The sequence below is a fragment of the Corapipo altera genome, unplaced genomic scaffold (genome assembly GCF_003945725.1).
Source record: "Corapipo altera isolate COAL_440 unplaced genomic scaffold, ASM394572v1 23b, whole genome shotgun sequence".
Classification (NCBI taxonomy): Eukaryota; Metazoa; Chordata; class Aves; order Passeriformes; family Pipridae; genus Corapipo; species Corapipo altera.
In genome coordinates, this window is record NW_020884885.1 from 5,474,835 (window position 1) to 5,495,039 (window position 20,205).

The 20,205-nt window shown below is 38.8% G+C and overlaps 1 protein-coding gene across 7 annotated transcripts in view; it reads left to right on the forward strand.

Annotated features, from left to right (window-relative positions):
* SIPA1L1 (signal induced proliferation associated 1 like 1) overlaps positions 1 to 18,163 on the forward strand; it is a 211,768-nt gene extending 193,605 nt beyond the window's left edge. For 6 of the 7 annotated variants that reach the window (XM_027641935.1, XM_027641938.1, XM_027641939.1 and 3 more), the window contains 7 exons: positions 5,458 to 5,697; positions 6,733 to 6,898; positions 9,827 to 10,070; positions 12,065 to 12,211; positions 14,663 to 14,777; positions 15,242 to 15,323; positions 16,077 to 18,163. In XM_027641935.1, the coding sequence (XP_027497736.1) occupies positions 5,458 to 5,697; positions 6,733 to 6,898; positions 9,827 to 10,070; positions 12,065 to 12,211; positions 14,663 to 14,777; positions 15,242 to 15,323; positions 16,077 to 16,220 (1,138 nt within the window). In that variant the 3' untranslated portion in view covers positions 16,221 to 18,163. The remainder of the gene's footprint in view (positions 1 to 5,457; positions 5,698 to 6,732; positions 6,899 to 9,826; positions 10,071 to 12,064; positions 12,212 to 14,662; positions 14,778 to 15,241; positions 15,324 to 16,076) is intronic. The other variant, XM_027641941.1, reaches the window with a different exon arrangement.
* The last annotated feature ends 2,042 nt before the right edge of the window (positions 18,164 to 20,205 follow it).

Sequence of the window (20,205 nt, forward strand, 5' to 3'; positions counted from 1 at the left end):
AATAAACAGTTTAATATGGGATTCTTTTTTAGTCTTGCAAGTACCCATTTCAGATGTTTTGCATTTTTCCCCCCAGTCTTTTTGTTTAGAAATCTGCTTGCAGTCAGTATGATCAATACCAAGAGCAAGTTACTTGGGAGTGCTAGCATGTAGATTTTAATCTCATTCTGCTGCAAGCCTGTGGGTATGACACATTACAGTCACCTTCCCTCTCTTCCTCAGTTTTGCCACTTGTAAAATTAGCAATATCAAGTCTGTGTATAATATACTTGAACACCTCAGGTGGAAGATACCCACTTTACAAGTTAATCAGCACTGGTAGAAGCAGAAAATGTTTTAGACCATTTTCTTAACCCATTTTCCAAGAAGTATTCAGTTTGCTTCTTGAAAAATACTCTTACTCTGTCATACTAGCAACAGAGAAAAAGCATAGGTCTTTCAGGGAGGATGCATGATTATAGTAATTTGTTGGCCTTGTGGAGCCTGACTGTTGCATTTTTATTCTTAAGGCATCTCTGTTTTGAGTGTGTAGCTAAAATACCTACAGACTGGAAGTCTGAAGCAATTTTTGCTAATTGTTTTGAACAAAGCTACTGTTTGTGCAAGACTAGATGTTTATCAGACAGTTCAATAGCTCCTCATACAGTGGCTCCAAATAAGGGGTTGTCATAGAGACTATAATGGTCTCCATGTACTTTGTCATGGTAGTTCTAAGAAATCTATTCATGGCGGTCCCAGTCTGGTTTTGTGCCTCTCTTCATTGGTCATTTTTGGCACCAGAGCTCGTACTCAGTTGGTATAAATTCCACCCAGGTCTTTGAGACTGGTGTTTTCAGTAGCTATTGCATGCATGAAGGACTTGAGGAAGTCTGTAGAAAACACTGTGCAGAAGGATTTACTTAGATTTTGGACATGTTAGCATGTGCCCCTTTCTTGAAGATAAAAATCTATATGGTGGTTATCTACCTTTTATTTTAAGATAAGCATGCTTATGCTTATGTTCAGTAGAATTTACCATATGCCCTTGCAGTACTTGTCTGATTGTAACTAGCAGTAGCATGAAATGTGAGATTCTTATATGCCACTTGTAATAAAATTGTCACTAGCATTTTCATTTGGAAGGATTTTTTCAGAATTGACTTTAAGAATCCTGGAAAATTTATGTGACTCTTGGAAGTTCTGTTGTAAAGCTGTACCTAATGGGAATGGCATCTTTGTACATCTGAGGTTCTGGTTTCTTCTTTGAACTTTGCAAACATAAGTCTAGGTTGTTTTCTCATTATTTTTATTATTATAACATTGTGTCTCCAAACATGGTATTTTCTCTAGTTGGTTTGGATTAATACACGTGATGTTTGTCTGATGATATTGAAATTATTCTCTCCCTGTATTTTTGGGGCTGTTACTGAAATTTCCAGATAAAAGTTCCCCAGGCTTTATGCTGGAGATAACAGTTGAGGTTTCTTTTTGCCAAGTTCCATTTAAACTCGGATGTTAATAATGCAGCTCTTTACAAAAAGGAGTAGTAGCAGTTTGTAGAACACACGGGGCATAATACTTCAGAAATACTGCAGTTCTTGGACCCACATCGTTTGTTGTGTTGGATTAAAAACAGACTGACTCATGTTCCTTCTTTATTATTGCTTATTTTTGAAGACTAGAGCATGTGTTTGATGCCTCACAATAAAGCAAAGGCACAGTCTGGGCTAAAAAGCTTTTCTTTTGTTTCTTGTGGCACCCTCAGTTGGTGGTTGCACACTGAATAACAGTGCTGACCTGAGGAAACCCCAGGTCCAGCTGTTTGCTCCCCACTGTCCCATAGTTCTCTCTATGGAGACACATCAGCTTGGAGCGGGAGTCTGGTGAAACTGGTACTTCCAAAAGGTAACCACAACTTCCTGCTTCAAGGACTAAAGAAAGATTCTGAACGGGCTACTTTTCACGAGAAATGAACAGCTTAATTAGTGTATTTATCAATTTCTAAATTGCTATCCTTTGCTGCTTCTCACTTTTTTACCTTTTGCCTGTGGATGCCAGAATGTCTGTTACATCTTTAGAATTGAGTTTCTGAGCAAGAAGAAAAGGAATTTGGCCCTAAAAAGAACTCTGTGACAAAAGAAAATAACTACAAATTAGAGTGTTTGTGTCTGTAGAAGACGAGCGATAATTAGTGTTCAGATCATTTGATGGTGCATAAAAGAACTTGTACCTGGGTAGTGGTGGCAAAATGTAAATTATAGTGATTAACTTCTACAGCAGAGCTTCTGGCTGGGTTTTATTTTTCTTCTCCACCCCCATTCCAAAGTCCTTCCTGATGATTGTGCAGATTTCTCATAGCATCCCAGGAGAACTGCATTATGTAGGCCAGTAATTACACAGAATCATTATAGCTGAATGTCATTAAATGAAGCCATATGTGCTGATGGCATGAGTTCCTTACAAAAAAAATAAAATCAAACTTTTATTTCTACCCAAAGTATACAGTTTCTTATGGTCCTCTTACAAAAACTAAATGGATAATTTTGGCTATTTGTAATAAGTACATTTTTCATTACTTCTAATAATTTTAAGATACTTAAAATATTATTTAATGGTTCTGGTATACTTTTATGAATGGCTCATCTGCAATTTTTGCAGTTCACCATTTAGTATTTGAATTTTTTCATAATTCAATCCTTGATGTCTCAATAATAGAGGTGGGAGGTAGGGGACCAATAGTGACTATCTCTCTGTTCTGAAAATGAGGACTGAATCTCTTCTAGAGGTAACTAAGCTGGTCCAGGTGTCTATTAATTCTCTGCTTGCTTCCTGGTGTCAAATATTCTAATAATTTCCCATCACTACCATAGTGCTCCAGCTCCTATTTAGTTTTTGTAGAGTTTATCCAAAGCCTTTTGCTCTCCAAATATTCTCTCCGTTAACAAGTGTGTATTTTTACCTGTCAGTATCCTATTGACCTGCCTATGTTTACTTGTAGAGTTAAAAACTTTAGTCATATCCACAGTTCTTTGTATAGTTCCTGAAGCACAATATTCTACCAAAAGTACTATATTCTAAAAACCACAGCTCAAAATATGCAATGCACTTGAAAGAAAACTGTATTTAAAACTGTATGCTAATTTTACTTGCAATTGCCAGGCCACTCTTAGCATCTAGTATATGATACATTCTTTAATAAATATTAAAGTAATAATACTTAAAATACACTATGTATATCTACAATATGTTATATAATAAAATATTATTTTATGACATATACATATGCATCTTATATAAATTTTATATCAAGCATAATGAACATTAGTTTTTACTGTCTTTGCCTCGTAATATGAAGGATCAACACTACTAGCCTATCTAGTTGTTGTTATTGTTTTTTATTAAGAAATGGTTTCTCACAACTAGCCCTTCCTTGAGCAATACCTGATGGATTAAAGAATTCTGAAATGTGAACAGAACTTTTACTCTACACTGAAGCAAAAGATTTTCCACTTCTTGAGTGTATTTAGAAGGGAGTAAAAACGAGGAAAAAAAATTGCCCCATACATTTTCTTTAAAGTTGTGCATCTTCCCCAAATCCTGGTGGTAAATTTTGTGGTAGTGATGCCTCACAGATGGGCTTGTTTGCTCTGCATGTGTAGGAGTTTTCTTTCAGTATTGAGAGAAAGGGGGAATGAAGAGAAATTTACTGCCTCTTCCCCTAGCTCTTAATTTTTTTCTCTGCTTTCTTGCTATAAATTATGTTTACTTGTATCTGTTACAAATACGAAGGTTGCGGTATGCAGCACCATATATACAGGAAAATATCTTCCTGTATTTTCTCAATCTCTCATCTTGTGTATGAGCTTTTCAAATGTACAGATGAAGGGAAGGAAGAAATATAATTCTCTAATACAAAATCTGCATTTTTGTAATTTGGTTTGCATACATATGGAGCAGTACATGTTGCCCCTGATGTGAGGGACTGCACGGCATGGGCTGCAGCAGTGTTGCTTGAGGTTGGAAGACTACAGTCCACCCAGACTCTTCATTAAATCCATGGTATTTCACTGCTGGGAATCATGGTGCTTAACTTGGGCCATATGAAAATGAAGTATATTTGAAGGTGATTCTTTAGACTCCATCTGTTGTCAATGAAGAGAAAGGAGAAACTCCAAAGCATTAATTCTCCCTTCATATCTGAGACACCTAGTTTGAGACAAGGACAATCACCTGCTAAGGATATTCTTCATTGACTACAGCAGGAACCAGACAAGTGGCATAGATTAGATAACTGGCTCCCTAAGACTAAATGTAGGTGATATTGTTTTCCCAGGTGGCAAAAGAAATTTAACATTAAATTCCTTTTTTCTGTTTCAGTAAGATAAAGAGATGTGAAAATGCATTGTTCTATCAAGTTATAAAAAAATTGTTGAAGAATTTTCTGTTAAGCTAAGAAAGAAGAGATTATTCAGTGACTTTATTCAGCATTCCAGCTAATTTCTATTTCTCAGTCAGAAACTGTTCTTTACCATGAGGCCATCTGTTTCAAGTTCCTTCACTGCAGTGTTGGATACAGAGATGAAAATGTGGCTAAGTTGTGTAGAGAGCTGATAGAAAACTGGTCTTCAAATATATAATGCTGTTTCCGTACTCAGGCTGTACACAAAGGTTTCCTGTAACTGTGCTGATAAATATCTGACCTTTTAAGGTTGTTATAGTAAATGTTGTCTTAAGACCTAGCACTCCTGGTATGATGCAAGTTGCATCGGATTTGAATATCAGCATAACTAAAGAGTGTCTCCCATCTAAATAAAGCCCCTCTCCTTCTTCCAGCAATAAGTTGCAGTTGGTCATCACAGCTCCATTTTCTATCTTGACAAATTGTGATATATGTTAAAAACCTGCTCTAACTTCTCAATTTAAGGGTTTTTTGGGGTTTTGATGTTTTGGTTTTTTGTTTGTTTGTTTGGGTTTTTTACCAAGGTAAATAACTGCTTTTCAGGCAAAATCCAAGAAGCCCTCTTTTGAAAGCTGCATGGGTTCTTTGGTTTGTTGTGAGGTCCTAAAGAGACATTTCCTGTTGCTTAAGTTCCTTCAAAATATGTTTTCTTTTACAGCCAGGAATTCCAGCAAGAAGTTGGACTTAGGTTCTTTTTTGCTAATTCAGCTACAGTGTCATGTATTACTTTTAAGCTGTCTAATGACAGTGAACCCTAGATTTCCCATTTTGTGAAGGCAAATGAGGGAGAGTGGTATATTGTATCCTTAGTGGTTGCTTGCAAAATTGTTCCATTACTATGTGACATGTTTAGTGATGCATTGGTGGAAGGCCCTCAAGAAGAGCAAACTGGTTTTGCTACTCTAGCCACTGTTGATAAGAATAATGTCTCGTACCCAGAGTTCTGCTTTAAAAAGTTAAACAAGGCACATATATAGACATTTGAGGCAATTTTTGTCTTTATTATGTTCTTTTCCTAGTACCATGAGCTCACGACACTCTGCCAGCCCTGTTGTCTTCACCAGTACCAGAAGCTCACCTAAAGAAGAGCTTCATTCTGCCACTTCTCCCCAGCTTGCACCTTCTTTCTCCTCCTCCTCTTCCTCCTCATCTGGTCCTAGGACTTTCTATCCTCGCCAGGGTGCTACAAGCAAATATCTGATCGGATGGAAAAAGCCAGAAGGGACAATAAACTCAGTGGGGTTTATGGATTCAAGAAAGTAAGACTGTTTTTTTGTTCTTGTTTGATTATTTGATTATAAAGAAGCATTTTGATCTTTGACAGTTTTCTGTATAGAAGAGCTCAGGACTATTTAATACAATCCTTCGTCTTCTGTAGAACTTAATATTTAATCTAGAGGTCTGCAGTTAGGTTTAAATATTTAATAGTTTGCTAATCTTGTTCCCTGTTAACTTGTAAAAGTTTTTATTATTATTTCTAGAGACCTCTATGGATTTCAGTCCTATTAAAGCTTATATTTCCTCGGGACTTCTTAAAGGTGACTCAAAATGCTGTTTGAGCAAATATTAAAAATCTTCTTATCGTAGAGCCTGAGTTTTACTTAAGCCTCTCATCCATGTAGTAGTACAGTACATGCTGTGCATTAGCTCTGTGGCACTCTACGTTGCCTTGTTAAGATTGCTGCCTGTATCCAGTCTAACTGGCTTAAAGCTTAAAGCAAGCCAAGATATCATTGCATTACAATGTGCAAGTATCTCTTTTGGAAGAGAAATTGAGAAACAACTTTCTAGAGAAAATACTGTTAAGTCAAGTATGACTTAGAAAGCAAGTGGTTCAGAAAGCCCATTTCAAAGTAATTTATTCAACCCTTCTTGGCTGTTATTGAGTGAGGCACAGTATCCCTAGATGATACCAATAACTAGCTGTCAAAAGGAAATGGTGAAACTTCGTGATAACCACATTTGCTACTTTTGGGCTCATTGAAGACTTTTTTTTTTTTTTTTTTTTTTAGTTTTGTACAGAATGCACATTATTTTAATGCTAGGGAGAATTAATTACAGTAACCTTTGAGTTATTTTATTGCATTGCTAGTTTGTTTTTAAACAAGCTTATTGCTTCAACAGGTATCCATTAAGATGAGTCTTCACTGAAGTAGTGAAGCTTCTTCCATCCTCTATGCCCCTTACTTAATTTTTTTCTTTTAAAAAGTTGAGTGTTCTGTAATTCTTGTTTCATTCATGCCTCCTGCCTCAGGGCTTTGAGACCTGAATGTGTCTATTCCTTTTCATTTAAGACGTCACCAGAGTGATGGCAATGAAATGGCCCACCCTCGGCTGCGTGCTTCAGCAAGAGATCTACGAGCATCACCCAAACGAACATCCAAGTCCACTGTTGAAGAAGAGCTGAAGAAACTGATAGATCTTGATAGCCCAACACCTGAATCACAGAAGAGTTTTAAGGTATGCTAAAGAGAGAGAGAGGATCTTTTCTATTCTCACCGACAACAAGAAAATAAAATGCAAAGCATTCCCTGAATTTTCATCATGGACAGAAAATAATCTGTTTGTAACAGATTAGTAGGGAAATACATTTGGGAACTGTTTCGTTATTACAGTCTTTGCAATATTATTGGTTTTGTGTGCAAATTTAAAGAGACTAGTATGCCAAATTACAAAGAACATTTAGGACTTCTGGATCATGGAAAATCCTGTAGTGTTGTCTTATATATTTGAATTTTTCTTCTCTGATTGCATCACCAGACAGTGACTTACTGACAGTATTGAAACTCCTTACAAAAAGCACACTTTTATGCCTCTCTAATCCTGTTATCCAAAGTGATCCCTAAACTTAAGCATATATTTATACAGAATAGTTAGAAACATTTCCTGGTGTGTTTCAAAATGTGTTTTATAACACATAAGTGCATATATTAATTTTTAGAATCCATGATTTGGAAGAGATGTCTTTTTCTAGTCTCCATGTACAACCAGTGCTTAACAGCTCATGCTCATCATCCAGAGCCCAAATTGTTTCCACAGCAACCATGCAGAAGAGAGAGCTGCAACTTCTTTTTTTTGCTAGTAAAAACCCAATGTAGCTTATTAAAACTTGTAAGTGCTAGGTTCCATACACAGATTATTTCAGATGTTGCCTTTGAAGCCGAAGGAAAAAAACCATTGTCACTGGCAAGATACCTTTTTCTAAGGTTTGTAGTAGTTCTGAGGGGACTGGGACATGGGTGATGTGAACATCTCCTGTTGGTTATTTTAAGCAAGAGGATTGTTCTTATTCCATGAAATTCTATTCTGTTTTTAGAGGTGACCTGAAGATTATGAAAAGTATGTATCTTCCCAAGACTTGTTTTTTTGCTTTGGGATTAGTGAACCAGTTCTTACCCTGATCTTTATTTCCTGGTGACTGTAACAAGTATGTTAACCTAGGTTGCACTTTTGATACATTTCAGCAAGTTAAAAACATTCTATCACTATCAAATTGCATCTTTTCCTTTGTAAAAGTAACTGTTATTTCTGCCCACTGTATGACTTATGTTTTATCTTACAGAAAGAGTTGCTCTTACAGCATAAAATTTTTTGACACTTTAAAAGGAAAAAAAAATATAAAGAATTATAATGACCTGCATTAGTTCACTGCACCAAAAATCATCCTCCTTTCTGACTGTTGGCTGACAAAGGCTTCATTTGCTAGTAGAATTTGTTCTAGTCTGTGGTTTTGTTTGTCTTGTATTATCTCTCCAGCATTCCTTATGTCATTACCTACCACTTAGGCATTGTATCTTCTCAGACAAGTCACCCTTCTTTTTCTCTTTCCCCTGCTCTGGTACCAGAAGACAACTCCTACTCATATTGCCTATGTTCTGAGTCCATCAGGTGTAAATATCTATGCAGCCTTTTAATCTCAACGTCAGATATTAACTGTGTTTCCAGCTCCTAATTCTTTAATGCTAAGTGAACTATACCACCCTCAAGTAAATGCTTCTTGACTTAGCAGCTCTTTCTTTTCCTTTCCCTTTACCACTTCAGGTCAAAACATGAACCTGCTGACTGAGCTTTTAATTTGTGGGGGTGGGGGTAAGCAGTTTGATCCTCCATGTGACAGAGTGACAACTATGTACCCATCTGTGTACCAGAAGTTGTAATTTCTCTAGGCAAGGTTCATACTGTGACAGGTATGTCCTGAGGGAGGCAACACAGAGGGGAGAATTTGACATAATAGAAAATTGGCATGTGGCTTGGCTTCTTTCCTTGTCTTTTGATGATAGCAGGATTTTGGAAATAACTGATGATCCTTGATCATAAAACCAATATGCATAGCAATCTTCTCATACTAAAATTTGTACAGGTGGAGAATGGGGTGTTTGGTACTGTACATGGGAAAACCATCTGCCAATAGACCTTCTTCCATGCTCTTCTCCCACCTTGTAGTGTGGGATTTTGATCACAGGAATAGAATACTGTCTGCATTTCTTTTGTCTTTCTGAGAAGAGAGGACTATTTTTATGTGCAAAGAGCAACTCTATGTTTAATCGCTCTTTTTGGAAGTCCTATTATGTCCTTTTTTTCTTTAAACTTACTTACAGAGCAGATGAGCGTGGTGAGGTCTTAATTTCTGTTTGCCATTTCTCCATGAAAGCCTTCAGACCAAATTTCAACCAAAATGTAAAGAAATATTAAGTCTTAGAGGTAGTTACGTTGCTACAGGTTTCATGAAAATTGGAGTCTCTGCTGATGGGAATGCTTATGATAGCAGCTCACTGGCACAGGCCTGAGAGTGCCTAACTCCAGGCTAACCACAGCACTGCTTTCTCCTGTGTGGAGCATGGAGGAAGCTGGGATGATGGTAGGGATAAGGCACAAGTTCTCTTATTCATGGGACTGTTTACTTAATTTTGATTTAAATAGTTCTGAAGAACCACGGTGATGATAGGTGTTCCTAATTGTTCAGTAATATGAGACTTGTAATTAGTTGGCATTTGCTGGTACTCTGCCTGCAGGCAGGCAGCCTCCCCAGGGCAGCGGGAGAACTCTGGTTTATGCAGCACTGAGCCTGTTTCTGTAACCATTTCTCTGCTACACGTCAGCTCTGGAGTCCGCAAGGGCTGCCTGAGATTTCCACTTCAGGAGAAGTTTGAGGGGTGTTTAAAAGGTAGAATGTGAGATAGCATGAAAACTAGGTGTTACCTAGTTTTAATCTCCTTCAAAGCCGATTCTTTTAGTTTTTTTTCGTATCCACTCTGAAAAAATACTATGTTAACACTTGCTTTCTTATTAAAAAAAAATAAATTAACAATGATTTCAAAAAAGACTTCAAAAGTTTCTTTATTGATTTTTTTTTCTCATTTCTTTTTATTTGTTTTTATGAATGTATAGTCACACACTCTGTCCTGTCAGTCTCCCTTTCCCAGCACTCCTACCACAAGGCGTGCCTTGCAAAGGACTTTGTCAGATGAAAGTATTTACAGTGGTCAAAGGGACCACTTCTTCGCCTCGCGGGCCTCACTCTTGGACCAAGCCATGCCAAATGATGTACTGTTCACCAGCACATACCCTTCTCTCCCAAAATCGCTGCCGTTACGGAGACCATCATATACTTTGGGAATGAAATCACTACATGGTAAGTGGATTTCCCATTTTTCAACTTCCATAGGAATCCTTTGTCAATTATGTTCAGGAAAAGTGTTTGTTACAGCAATTAGTAGTTCCATCTTGATTTTGCTGAAATGAAGAGAGTCAAGTCACATGACTGAAAATATAAAATAAGACAGGAATTTAATTTTTTTCCCTCACTTTAGTGGGTGTAAGACTGCATGACTGGTCATGCAGTTACCTTGTGGAGGAAGCACAGAAATTTGCCTCACTGGCTGCAAGTTTTTACTATTTCTTTCAAGAGTCACCTGGACAATGTGGACCAATGGACAAATAATGTATGCCTGGTTATCTTCCAGTGACAACTTCAGGTGTCAGTTCCTTTAGTGTGGGATTATGGGAACAAAATAAGATTAGGAAAATATTGATATGAAGGTGGATAAGTACTAGTGGACATTTGAATATACAAGTACACCAGATACAGCTTTTATTGCACCAACTGTTTTTAAATTTACTCCCTTACCCTATCTGTTTTACAGGACTTGAGTTACTTATTTTAGTCACACAGCTAACTAGAAAAAAGTTACTTGGTAAGCTGCTGTCAAGAAGACACTCAGCCTTCCTCCATTACTTTACTGAAAAGTCTCAGTAGGATTATCTCACGGGTTGTGTGTTGCTGCATGTGAATGTCTCAGTTGGTGAGAAAGGGAATTTTCACAGGTTCCCACTGTACCTCATAACTAAATGTGTTTTCCAGAAATAGAGCTAGATCTCAGTGTAGGATTCTGCGATGTTTTCTGAAGAAGTACATATCTGCTCTGATTTATTCATATTTTAGTATGTTTCAAGAGGAAGATGCAAGGCTATCAATAGATTCAACTCACTATACTGGGACTAAGCACAGTCTGTATTTAGATACACAGGATACATTTGACAGTGAAGACTGATGAAAAAAGTCTATTTTAAATTCTTTTTGTCTGTCTGTGATCACCAGGCATCAGTTTTCAGTGTTGAACCTGACATTTTAATGAGCTGTTGTGTCTGTATAGCATGTTTCTTGCATAAGAGTTAGGAAACTGAGCTCACTTAATTTCTGCTTTTTATATGCACTGAAATAACTTTGCAGACTTGGTTACGCTTGTAACTGGCTCGTGGATTTGCCTTCTGAGGGCTTGGGGTCAGAAGATTAATGGTGCCATCTGAGTAGAAGTGGAAAGCAGCACTTGATCTCTTTTCATTTAGATGCCTGTATTTTCCAAAAAGAAAACCACAAAACCTTCTTTCGCTGTCATGTTCTCTGCCACACCAAACTGGTAACTTCTCCTAGAACATAGCCTTTCTACATTTGTCGACAAACCAAGATTTTCTGTTTTCCATAAAATGTGGGGCCTACATGATAAAAAGACCAGCTATCTTGACTGGCACACAAATTGTCTTCCCATACACACCATTACCTTTTGCTGAAAGAAGAAATTAAGTTAGCTGGATATTTAATACCACAAGTATTTGTTGGCTTCCAGCTATTCAAAATTCTTTCAATTCAAATATTCCAGAGCACATCCTTTTTTTTTTTAATAGAGAAAACAGTGAGATAAAAATACTCATATTTACTCATCTGTCTTAACAAAACCCCCAGTTTTGTATTTTTACAGGAGCAAATAGGTGCCAAGGAGTGTAGAAGCCCCAACAAGCTGCAGAGCCCTCTAAAGTATCTTCAGCTTGTGCAGAAGCAGGAATCATTGGGTAGAAGAGTATTGCCCCCAGCCCTAGCACTGGGGTAGGCAGAGATTGGCTTTTGAAGTGCTCATCTGCAGAGATTAGAAAGGAACCAAATATCCTGGTGCTAGAAAACTGGCTTGTAATGTGCTGTATCTGGTCAACTGCAGTTATCAAACATTCCACTGAATTTTGGTTCCAAAAGTGCTATGCCAGAAAAGTTAAAAATAGGGTATGCAGTAGTATTAGGAAAGGAATTTTGTGGTGTTTTTAATGGAGTTTATAATCTATTCTGCATCACTGTAGGAGAGTTTTCTGCCTCAGACAGCTCCCTCACAGATATCCAGGAGCAAAGACGGCAGCCCATGCCAGACCCTGGTCTTATGCCATTGCCTGATTCTGCCTCTGATCTGGACTGGTCAAACTTGGTAGATGCTGCCAAAGCCTTTGAAGGTAAGTTTTCAGAATATTAACAATTAGGAAGCTGGTCTTTGTGCATGCTTTGTTAAGGAGTGTGGGTTCTGTGGTTGTTTGGGGTTTTTTAATCCTGACTTTTGCTTTTGTTGTTCTTAGTGTTTCTACTTTTGCTTTTGTTGTTCTTAGTGTTTCTACTCAGTCTGAAGCTTAAGTTCATTTAAAATACCAACTCGAGTCTTAAGAGCCTGAAACTTTATATGTAATACTCAGATACCATTTCTTCATACTGGAATTCCTCTGTGCTGTGGTTTGGCCAAATCTCTGTGAAACCGGCCACTTCTCATGTCATGTAGAGCAGTTGCAGGCATCACAACTGGTGTGGAAAAGACATTTGGCACAAAAATACAAAAATAAAGTCAAATAGTAGGGGAAAAGCATATGAGCACACTAATGATTGCTTGCTTAACTGCACTAGCAAGAAGTATACGTAGTGCAGCTGAAGTTTGCTACCAAGATAACTTGGGAAATATGTCATGTTGGTACATACTTTTCTGTTGCCATTCTTCCCTTTGCACACTCTGAATACATAGATTTGCATGTTGTTTCCTCCTATGGCACTTTCCATCTCCATGACACTTAGTAAACTGAAGAGAACTGTAAGCTGCTTAGATACATTTGAATTTAAAATTAATGCAGTTTAGACCAAAGGGAATTTACCTTACTATAATCCAATGGGAAAGTCTTCTAGGCTTGTTAAGAGGAGTGCCTGTTCCTAATATCTGCATAATATTGTCCCACCTTCATGGAAGTGTCTTCACCAATCCTGAATCTTTTAGACGTTATTCAGCATGGTTGGAGAAGGCTGTGAAGTAACTTGATTTTCTTGGGTAGTGGCCTCATACATCATTAAGTTGTCTACATGGGTGTTTAAGATGTACATTTATCCTCTGCTCTGTTGCCACAGGAGTAATAGGAGCAGCATGGCTCATATTTCTGCTATGCAGTCTTGGGGAAGAGTATTCAAAGTAAGCCTTGGTCCTCAAGAGGAGATGAATTTGTAGTGATGGTCTTTTCACCACCACATAATGGTGAAACTCAGGTTTTAATGCATTTCCCTGTGATTGGAAACTTCTGTTTAAAAGAAACCTGTTTCTTAGTGAGATTTATTTGACTGTCCTCATTAACCTGAATCCCTCAATTTTGTAGCCCCAGACTCACTTGTGTTTCTCTTTAGAAGTGTGAAGACAGTCAGTGTGGTCAAGGTAACAAACTGAGAGGTCAGATGAAGAAGAGCTGGGATATTGTGTTGGCTGGCACCTTCATCCCACTGCTATGAAAATATGTTCAAATTTGACTTGGAGAGGGATCTCAATATAATCCCATTGGTCATTGGTTGTCTGGTCTCAATATAATCCCAGTCTCTAGTCTCTGCAAGGTGCCAGTAGGGATTGACAAGTACCAAGGAGCCTAAATTCTGATTTGTGATCCTGGACACCCACCTCTTCTGCACCATTGATTCGTGTCTTCAGCACAAGACCCCGAAGTTACAAATAGTGATATCTGTACCAGCTGAAAGAAAAACTGCCTGGATCCCTGAGCTACACCAAACTTTAGTATTTTCATTCACAGGGGGGAAAAAAAGAGGAGCAGGAAAAACTCTTTCAAATCTTAAGGCATGTTAATTTTAGCCTTGTTTAAAGCAGAAAATAAAAATCTGCCATACAGAAAAAAATGATACTGTTCTGTTTCCAGTGAGAGCCCAACAGCTGCTGAGGGAGAAAGAGGTTAATTTATTAAACTAAATGTGTTGATGTTACTGTTTGTGCTAGGAAACTCCAGAGGTAGGAGGAGTTGGTAGTTTACAGTCACACCACATGTGATACTGATGCTCAGATGTGTTAAAACATCTGAGCAGTTACGGGACAAGAAATACAGACACAAGGCAGGAAAGAGGTTTAATGTTTCAATCTGAAAACATTTTATAAGGCATAAGGAAAAAATTTCAGGGATCCTTTATGGAGTGAAACAAGCTAAATATAGTTACTCAGTTATAGGGTAGTGTCATGCCGTTGTACCCAGGAAGCTCTGCGCAGCACGGCTTGTTACAGCTTGGCTTCTTGTCTCTCTTGGAACTGGCCTTGCGTGGACCCGCATGCACTGCTGGGGTATCTCTGCTTTGCACTCTCCAGCTTCTCCCTCCCAGAGAACTTTTTAGCCTGAGAGTGATGCTTGGTCTGTGTGAGCATACAGTGCTGTGCCAGAGCTAGTACTTGCTTGTTGAATCCAGTACAGTAGAAAACTTGGTGCAAACACTTGCAGTGCCAATTTACTTCTGTCAAGTGGATATTGGTATGTCACATCATCACCTTATCTTGCTTGAGACAGATTTAGATTGCTTTGAGATCCTGCAGCATAGCTGTTGTACTGTGCATGAACAAATAATCATTACTGCTGCCATTGTTTTTCTCTGTATGTTTGCCTTCCCAGTTCAGCGAGCTTCATTCTTTGCTGCTGCTGATGAAAATCACAGGCCCGTGAGTGCTGCCTCCAGTAGTGATCAGGCTGAGGACCAACTTACTGCACAGATAAAGCCTTACACAGGGTAAGTAAATACACCAGATGTGCAGGCTTCATCATTTATGAACCAAAAATCTTTATTTGGAAGTCATCTCCAGGCTTCACAGAATGAGTTCTCATAAAGAGGGAGGTGGGAGGTGAAAAGAGAAGAATCGTAAGTCCAGTTGAATCTTTTTGCAGGTTCTTTGTTGTCTGAGGTGTTCATGAACCTGTCCAAAGCAATGGTAATTCAAGGCACTTAAAATGAGTTCAAGTAGAGAGAGGTCAAGTGATGGGATGGCCCCGGTTAATCATGAGTTAAATTTTTTCTGTTGTTTAATGTGCTGCATGTGTTCCAGGTACTCTTTATTTCATTCTTTTTGTTCATTTTGTGAATTCTTAGTGTACCCGAGTGCATACCTTCATAAAGCCACTTGGTGTAGACAAGTTAATCATATGTGAAGACAGTTAATCATATCAATACCTATTCTTATTTCCTGCTTTCAACAGTAAAGAATCTCCTCCAACTCTCGCCTCTAAAGTGGACCAGCTGGAAGGTTTGCTGAAGATGCTGCAAGAAGATTTAAGGAAGGTAAAGCATTTCATCTACAGAAGGATCTGTAAGACATATATTTAGTGCTACTGGTTGTGCTAATAATTGTGTAATCCTGCTTTGCCATGCCTGAGCCTTTGACAGTCTCATCCTTGTATGAGAAAAAGACATTTCTTTGCTACTTTTCTGAGGCTTCTAATTATGCATGGCTAGGATAGGGTGTCTCAAACTGTAGGTGTTTGATTCCTCTGCTTAAATTAGGAGGGTGATTTACAGTACCTTCACTCCTAATTCAGGTGACACTGCAAAAGGCTTGAAGTTAGTCCATGTAAATGCATCCTGCTGATGTTGAAAAGTTGACAGTGTTATCTAAACATGTAATTTCTACTGTGAAAACTTCCTGTATTTTGTCAATACCTACTTGGTCCAAGAAGGATCTGCTGTGGTGAGATGAAAAGTCTCCTGGGGAAGTATTTGCAAGAACATCCCTATCCCTTAGTTAACCATCAGCACTTGTACATACAGAACAGGTCATGCCCAGTTCTGTTGGACCACCTGGTGAGCCAGCCTTCTGTATTAGAATTTAATACAGAGAAATCCTGTTCATGCAAGCAACACACAAGGAAGAAAATGTCACTAATGTCCCTTGGATATAGACCCATGTGCTATTGCACATAAAATCCTTATAAAGAATGAGACTTATGCTCTTTTAAGAGGTTCTTGCTGCTCTAGATAGATGGGAAGCATGACCTAAAATTTCCACTAAGATCTGTATTTTTCCTTATGCCTAAGGAAAAAGAGGACAAGGCCAGTCTTCAGGCTGAAGTGCAACATTTGCGTGAAGACAACTTGAGGTTACAGGAGGAATCCCAGAACGCAACCGAAAAACTGAAGAAATTCACTGAATGGGTTTTCAACACAATTGATATGAACTGAGAATGGTGTACAAGGAAGGAAACTATCTATGAATATTATTACTGGGACTTAAGCTTTAATGCCACCTTAATTATGACATGTGAAAGTATAGTCAGAGCAATTCCCTGTTCTTCATCCTCCAATAACCCTTTTTTGCATCTCTGCGCGCACTCAGAACAATTGCAGATCAACAATCAATGTCTGCCTTTTGTATAAAAAACAAAGTAAATAATTTTAAAAAGGTAAAATAAAAGTTTAACTGCTAAAATGTGAATGTCTATTTTTTGCACATTGTCTCTTTATCTGTTATGTACAAAATGATTTGGAGGCAGGATCAGGCTTACTGTTCCATGTGCCTCTGTTTCCATTAACTCCTTTCTCTCTGTTTCAGGTAATCTGCTTTTCCTTGCAGCTTTAGCAAATATTATGACATCTAGAAAATTAGAAAGAAATGTTTACTTTACTGCTCTTCTAACATTGTTTTCTGAAGTATGCCACAGACAAGGGGATGTAATGCAATGTTTTAGGTGTCTCCTTAGCAATTTGCGCTTGATTACTAGTGCTACCTTCCCATACATTACAGAGAGCACGTGTCCATAGTGTATGGTACAGTGCAACCAGCATCATAACGTTAGGAGAGAGACTAGAGAGGTGAGCCATGGGTGAGGCATATTATCACACATCTATTGCATTAGCATTTCTGGTGGCCTTTGTTCCCTGTGGAAACAACGGCTGCAAGGACCTTTACAAACAGCAAAACCAGGCACGCTGCAGTTCATGTCAGGCAGGCTGGGACATAACTGAGTACTGTTGCTGGATCGGTAAAGTACAGCCCCCTTCCCTTCCAGGGGAGTCTGTTGCTTGCATACATGCAGAAGACTTAGGCTGAAGTTGTAAAGAGATTAGGATTTCTTTTCCCTGAAATGTCTCCATGAAAATCCACACAAACCATCTCTGTGTACTGCCCTCCCATTCTGTTTCTCTGGACTTCTCAAATCACAGCAGATTTGAGAAAAGTTTATTCAAGTTGTGTTTTATTGCATGAGAGATCTTATAAATCCCTTACTATGGAAGATAGAGGAATATGTAAAGGGGAACTAGAGAAGTGTATTTTTCGACGCACTGGGACAGGATTGGAGCTCCGAAATCCCCAGTCCCTAGTGAAACTGTCTAGCATGAGTTTTCCCAAACTGCCTCATGCCAGCAAAGTTAACTTCTTGTTCTTTGAAGGAACAGCTAACTTGCCACAACGTGTTACCTCTACAGAAAATACCTTTTAGGTGTCAAAATATGACTTTTAAGCACTGCAGTCTGCACATCTGTGCAGCATGCTGAGAAACCTTTTCTACTCTCCCTTCTGAGGATACAGTTACTACCTTAGTAAATATTGCCTTGCGTAAAGTGCAGTGTATTTGGGGGTTAATTTGGAGAGCATCCTCTCCCTCCCCTTTCCCACATTCTCAAATAAACAGATTAAAATCATTGGCATAATTTTGTCACAGACTTCCATGCTTTTTTCAAATCCCTTTTTCATGCTCTTTAATCTTACTGCACACAAGTACACACTACACTTCAACCTCAAACTTCATTTGTGATGCTAATCCCCATGGAGTTCTTCTCTAATGTTTTGTCATGGAAATGGATCTCTTTGGAACTATTTCTGGAGTGCTTTTGTAAAGGTTTAGAATGTCTTGGGTTTTTTAATGACTTGTATGAAGGAGATTTATATAATGCCTGATATTATTTGTAAATGGGAAATATTGCTAACATCTCTGAGCATCCTGAAGTCTTGCTTTTATTCTCTTTTATTTTTAAGTTTGGTTTTATTTTATTTCAAAAAATATTTTGGGACTTGGGGCAGACTATTTATTAGAGTTTTGCAACAGAGTTCTTCTTGTATGATGCCACTGAAGGCTACTTGTAAAATTCTGACAATAAAACTCATTTTAAAGGTTCTTCTAAACAATTTTCTTTTGATTTTGTTGGATTTGTTGTTTAAGACTTTCCAGAGTGTCCATTTCTTCTTGCTTTCTTCTCATACCACTCTTCTCAGTGCTTGTTGATACAAGAGTTCCATTCTCTGTCAGATTCCTAGTTTTTATCTGTTTAAAGGCCATTACTTTTTAGGTAAAAACCACTTTATCCCTTGACTTTTTACTTGTATGATTGCACCAATGTATTTTCTTCCCCCATTTGCAAGGGTTTGCAACCTTTAACAGAGACTGAGCTTCACCAGAATGACAGTAAAGGAGAGGCAACATTTTTTTTATAATTTATCAGGATTTTAGTACTTACTTGGAAAAACTGAAGCCAGTGTAGGTGAAAATCAAAGTCTCCTGGCACGCCAAACCTATGAGCATGTAACAATAACATCAAGTGTTAAGGTTGGGGGGGGAGATAATCAATTTGTTTTGTTTTCCAGATCTCCTTCTTTGAGTTGGGAGATGGCCTTGGGCATATTTTGAACAGATTTTTTTTTGCCCCAGTGGATCAGCATTCGGCACAGCTCAAAAATGTGGAAATAGGTCAGTCTGCAGGAAAGCATCTTCCAGTTCACTGAATAGATTCCTACAAGGCACGTGGGGAAAGTAAATTCATCTCTTTCTAGCAGAGAAGTTACCCAACCAAGAGAGCTCTGAAGCAGCAAGAGCAAATAGACGCCATCTGATGAAAAATTGAGGTTGAACCTTGGAAAGAAAACTAGATGCTGTCTCACAATTTGTAATTGTGAGATTGATATTGGTAATTGAGTTCAAGGAGAAAGTTTCCTTCAGGTCAAGGAGTTGGCCTCTCCACATCCATAATGAATCCATGCCAGAGGTTCCCATGCTCCACCACACACACTGCTAGGTCAGCCTAGACCAGGGCAAGATCTAACTTGCAGGTATCTCCTTACAGAGTAGTTACTGGCCTAAGCAGAGGGCGAGTGGCTGTGGGAGGAGTGTGGGTAACAAGGTCTGCCTTCCTATTTCCCCCAACAGAGTGATGGGTTATATTCCTGGAAACAATTTTGTATTCCTTGTCTACGTTCCAGTGCAAAGGTGCTGTTCTCCTTGTGACAGATTTTTGGATAGCTGGATGGGGCTGGTACAGCAGCAGAAGTCTGTCTTCTCTCAAAATCCGCCAATTAGGGTATGGGAGGGTGTCACTACAGAGGGGCTAGAGCTTGCATGACAGATAATACTCTTATCAGAAGGGATGCTGTGTGTAGGTAACAGATCAGAGAGTAACAACGTGTGGTAAGAGGGGAGCTGTGAGGAACACAGGAGCAGAGATTGCAAGGGGAGAGGCTGGTGGGAAGAGGACTGGGAAGTTAGTTATGGGGTTAAGGGAGAGGAGGTGTGGGGATGAAATACAACACTTTCAAGCTTTACTCTTCTGAAAATGTGGTTACTGCTGCTTCTGTGGGAAGCTGTGTTCCAGCCCAGTTAATGAGGATTGTGTGAGAATGTTTTCTCCAGCTTTTCTTGTTGAGGGAAAGGTCCCCATGAAGCCATCACAACCTGGGAGGATTGACTTGTCTGCTTTTAAAATCTTTATGTAATCTTTCCTTGTCTCCTAGTGCCTTCTTTGGGGCTGACAGCTAGCAAATCCTCTTTTAAAGCAGTTGGCTGTCTCCCAGCAGACAGTTCAGTGTGGTGGTAGTTCTGTATGTGAGCAACTTGCTTTGCTGCAAGACAGCAAGGGAACAGAGGCAGTTGCAGCTTATCACCTGGTATGGCAAGTTGGATTCCTTGGAGAAGAGATGACACTGTTCCTCCTCCACTTGTGCAGCTGGAGCAAGGACATGGGCTTTGCTGAAGTGGTTACTAATGAACAGGAGCTGGGCAATGAGATGGTGAGGCTTGTACAGATGCCTTCACCTGTTCCTGATGGTAGCTGTGGTGAGGAAATCCTTGCCGTGCTTTTTAAGGCAATGCTGGAGGGAAAAGAAGCTCAAAAGAAGCTCATAGAAATATTCATAGCTCTGCAGTAAGAGCAGCTTTAGTTGGGCATGAGGGCAGTG